The 4041-nt window shown below is 41.8% G+C and overlaps 1 protein-coding gene across 1 annotated transcript; it reads right to left on the reverse strand.

Annotated features, from left to right (window-relative positions):
- Positions 1-2612: 2612 nt before the first annotated feature.
- LOC149438435 (olfactory receptor 52E4-like) lies at positions 2613-3566 on the reverse strand. Its single transcript, XM_089659950.1, has one exon. It carries the CDS (start codon positions 3564-3566, stop codon positions 2613-2615), a length of 954 nt encoding a protein of 317 aa, XP_089516076.1.
- Positions 3567-4041: the final 475 nt, after the last annotated feature.

Below are 4041 nucleotides of genomic sequence, written 5' to 3' on the forward strand. Positions count from 1 at the left end.
CAGAACGTGGTGGATTCAGAAACTAATTACAAAGTTTTGACTAGGTGGTATCTAGTTCTGGCGGGGATTGCTAAATATACCCCCAATTACTCTTCTGAATGTTTTCGGGGTTGCGCAATGGTAGGGATTTACTTCCATGTCTGGTGGTCTTGCCCAGTTGCCCAAACCTTTTGGGCCGAAGTTTTCCTTATGGTATCCCAGCTTTTTGCAAAATCATTACCTCCAGACCCAACTGTGTCGCTTTTAAATTTGCGCCCCACCTCTATTTCCAAATCCCAATTTAAACTTCTCCTACAAATCACCACTGCAGTAAACAGATCATGGCCAAATTGTGGAAGTCACTGTCTCTGTGTATATTTTCAGTTCGAAAGAAGGTCACACAAGCAATGATCCACGCCAAAATTTAGGCTACCATTTTAGATTCGGTCCCTAAGTTTCAGTCAACCTGGACTCCATAGGTGGAACGTTTCCTCCCACAAAACTTTGATGACTCACTGCTCCTTCCTTGATGTCCTCTAATCCCGCATCGTAATAGTCCTAAGAGTTGCGTCTTGCATTGAACTGGTCCCAAATTTTCTATTCTCTTCTGAAGGTCACACGCCCTTTCCCTCTCTCTCCCACTCTCTCCATCAGTCTCTCCTAATCCTCCCCACTCTGTTTTTTCTTTCTTCTTTTTCTTCTTTCTGCTTACTTTTGTCTCCCTCCTCATGCCTCATACGGAACCCCCAAATGGTCATTGGGAACAGTGTTCCTTCTCAGTTGTTCATTAAGGTCCCATCTTCCCTATGCCCCTTTATGTTACCTTATGTTCCTCGTAATCAGTTTTTTATGCAATAATCCTCCTTCTCCGTAGGACATCATGTTTTTTTTTTGTATTTATTTATGTCTGCACATGTTTTTGGACTGTCCTACATCTGTTTCTTTTTTATGTTACTGAAATTAATAAAAAAGTTTGAACAAGGAAAAGTTAGCCCAGTGCACTAGAAACCCAAATCCTTCCTTCTTACACCAGGTCTTCAGCCATGCATTGAGTTCTCTAATCTCCTCCTGCCTTTCCTGAGTTGCGCATGGCACAGGTTATATTTCAGAGAATATCACTTTGGAGATCCTTCCCTTCAACTTGCAGCCTAGTTCTTTGAATTGATTCTTAAGGAGCCTCCACTTTCCATGTATTCTGTCATTGGTTCCAACATGAACCAAGAGAGCTGGGTCATGCCCAGTCCCTCTCATTAATTTATCAACCCAATCCACCACATGCTGAACCCTGCACCAGGGAGACAGCAAACCATTCGGTTGAGGCGATCCCGGTGACAAATTATTCTATCAGTCCTTCTGATTATAGAATTCCCTACTACCACCAGCTGTCTAGGCCTTCCTGCACTACCCTCACCACCCCTCCCAGATGGTCTGCCCTCCAGGCTGTTAGGGATAGCAGTGACATCCAGGTCTGCCACCCCTGAGCTTGCCACCCCCACATCTTCACCCAACTTGGTAGGCAAATCTGTTTGGGTGCACAAACCCAGGGCCGGTCTTCCTTTTTTTGTGAGCCCCTACCACTCCCTCTCGTTACAGTAACCCATCTTCATACCTGATAAACCTGACTAGCCCCTTCACCCTCAACATCAATCCCATCAGCTACCTGCTCAGAGAGCAGAAAACCCCTTTCAAGGTTGTCAGTTCTGCCCAGTGTTGCAACTTGCTCCTCCAGATCTCTAATGCGAGTTTCCAGAATGGCAACCCGCTCACATCTGTCGCAGCGGTATCCATCCTGGAGCTGTTTCTCCATTGCTGCATACATGCAGCACACCGTGCACTGCACAAAACCTTCCACCCTGCTAGCACACATTATCCCAGTTACAATATTAACAGGGAATATCAGTTGTCACTTGCAGGTTAGTAGACTCCTGCTATAATCTCTTGTTTCCAACTCCAGTTTTTAACTCCACTTATCAAATGTCCACTTAGGCAAAGGTCCAGCAAGCAAAATACAGGCAAGCTCAAGAGTGAGCTCTAAAGCAAGTTATATAGGACCTGTATCACCTGTGACCAATTAACCCTTCCCCTTAATTAGCGGAATGAAGGGAGACAAGGAAGGGAAGAAAATACATGCTATTTAAAAAGTGACAGAAACATTTATTTCAAAAAGTAAAAGATTTTAGTAAGACCCAAAGAAGAAAATAAAACACCTACAAGCACCAGCAATCACCAGCACTCAAAAGTTAAACATTTTCACTCTCCACTCAAATTTCCCAGCAAGCAAAAAATATATATCGCTGCTTATTGTGACACATCAGGAATTCTTCATTCAGACTTGTAAAGTTACTGAAAGGTATATTTTAAGTCATGGATGGACTCAGGAGTGTTGAGGTGTTTGAGTAGCAACTATTTCCTGCCCTTATCCATTAAACACCACAGTGTTCCAATCTTACTTTTCCTTCGTATTTTTTTGGGATGTAAAGTAGATTACAAACTTTACAAATTCAGAAGACCTGGAAAAGGTCTGGAAGCCAAAATGTGAATCAAAGCTCAAAAGAGAAATAATGTAAGTAGTCAACAGCAAATTCAACAGTTAACAACAGTCTTCCCAAACATCAATTTTGGTTGGAGAAAAGTTAATGCTTCCAAATGGATACTGTGTTAGTCTGCAATGAAAGAGTCTTAATGAGTCTTACTTTTATCGCCTTTAGCTTCAGGCCATAGATGAGTGGATTTAGGAGTGGAGGAACTACTATGAGTTGCAGTGACATGATTGTCCTCAGTTCATAATTAAAGCTTTCGGGTATGAATCGATATACAAGGAGTTCAAAAAACATATTGGTAGTGAGGGTAGCAACAGTTATTAAATGTGGAGTGCAGGTTTGCAAAGCTTTTGCCCTAAAGCTCTTTGATGACCTTATACAGGCTCTTAGGATCTGAATGTAAGAGACAATGATCAGAAATGGCATAGGACCTATATATGCTGATGCACTAAAAAATCCAAAGGCATTATTTATACTAACATCAATGCAAGACAGCCTTACAACTGACCAATTGTCACAGTAGACCTTTAGTATGACCGTGCCACATATGGGAAGTCTGGTGGTCAACACCGTATGTATAGCCACCAGGATAATTGTGCAAAAGCAGGCTACAGCCACCAGCTTGAAGACCATGAATATGGATATAATGCTGCTGTATCTCAGAGGGTTGCAAATACACACATAGCGATCATAGGCCATGATGACAAGGGTGGTCATTTCACACCCCGTATATATGTGCAGACAAAATATTTGCGTCAAACATCCAGCATAAGTAACAGTGTTGATGTGGTTGACCAGATTGAAGATCAAACTGGGAAAGAAACAGGTGCTGCCAAAGAGGCCATTAAAACACAGTACACATACAAGGATATACATGGACTCCTGCAGACTTTTGTGTATCAAAACCATTGATATAATGGCAACATTGAACACAATAACACTGATATATATTAGTAGAGCTATTGCACTGTAGAGGTATCGGAGTGAACCCATTTCTATGAAACTGAGTGTCAGCAGCAACGGGTGGAAAGATGTATCATTCTGCATGATTCTCACAGTTCTTCAGTTTTCCCTCTATATAAAAGATATTGTAAGTTAGCAATATTAGCCAACAATCTGATTGTTAAAGGTTTTGTCCAACCAAAATCAGGACAGTAATAAAAGGCACCAGGGACACCCAATTCAATGACTGTCTAAGTGAAAACTCTTATTACCTCGATAGATAGATAGATAGATAGATAGATAGATAGATAGATAGATAGATAGATAGATAGATAGACAGACAGACAGACAGACAGACAGACAGACAGACAGACAGAAAGAAAAGTTTTGATACCCTTCACTCTCTCATGGTGTAATATGCAACTGGGGTCAGAGCAGTAGACACTACCCAGAACCTAGAACCCGGCTTGCCAACATATAGTAGAAAAGGGCTCCTAACTCCCAGAGGGAGAATGAGAAATCATTACAAAGTTTATTTTGTAATATATAGGAAAATGGGCAGAGCTGGCAACTGGGGGCA

This window comes from Staurois parvus, unplaced genomic scaffold, assembly GCF_062004578.1.
Source record: "Staurois parvus isolate SC_StPar_1 unplaced genomic scaffold, SC_StPar_1.0 ptg001192l, whole genome shotgun sequence".
Classification (NCBI taxonomy): Eukaryota; Metazoa; Chordata; class Amphibia; order Anura; family Ranidae; genus Staurois; species Staurois parvus.

Bases quoted from the DNA above. Each gene is read 5' to 3' on its own strand.
- LOC149438435 (XM_089659950.1), bottom strand. From the start codon at position 3,566: ATGCAGAATGATACATCTTTCCACCCGTTGCTGCTGACACTCAGTTTC.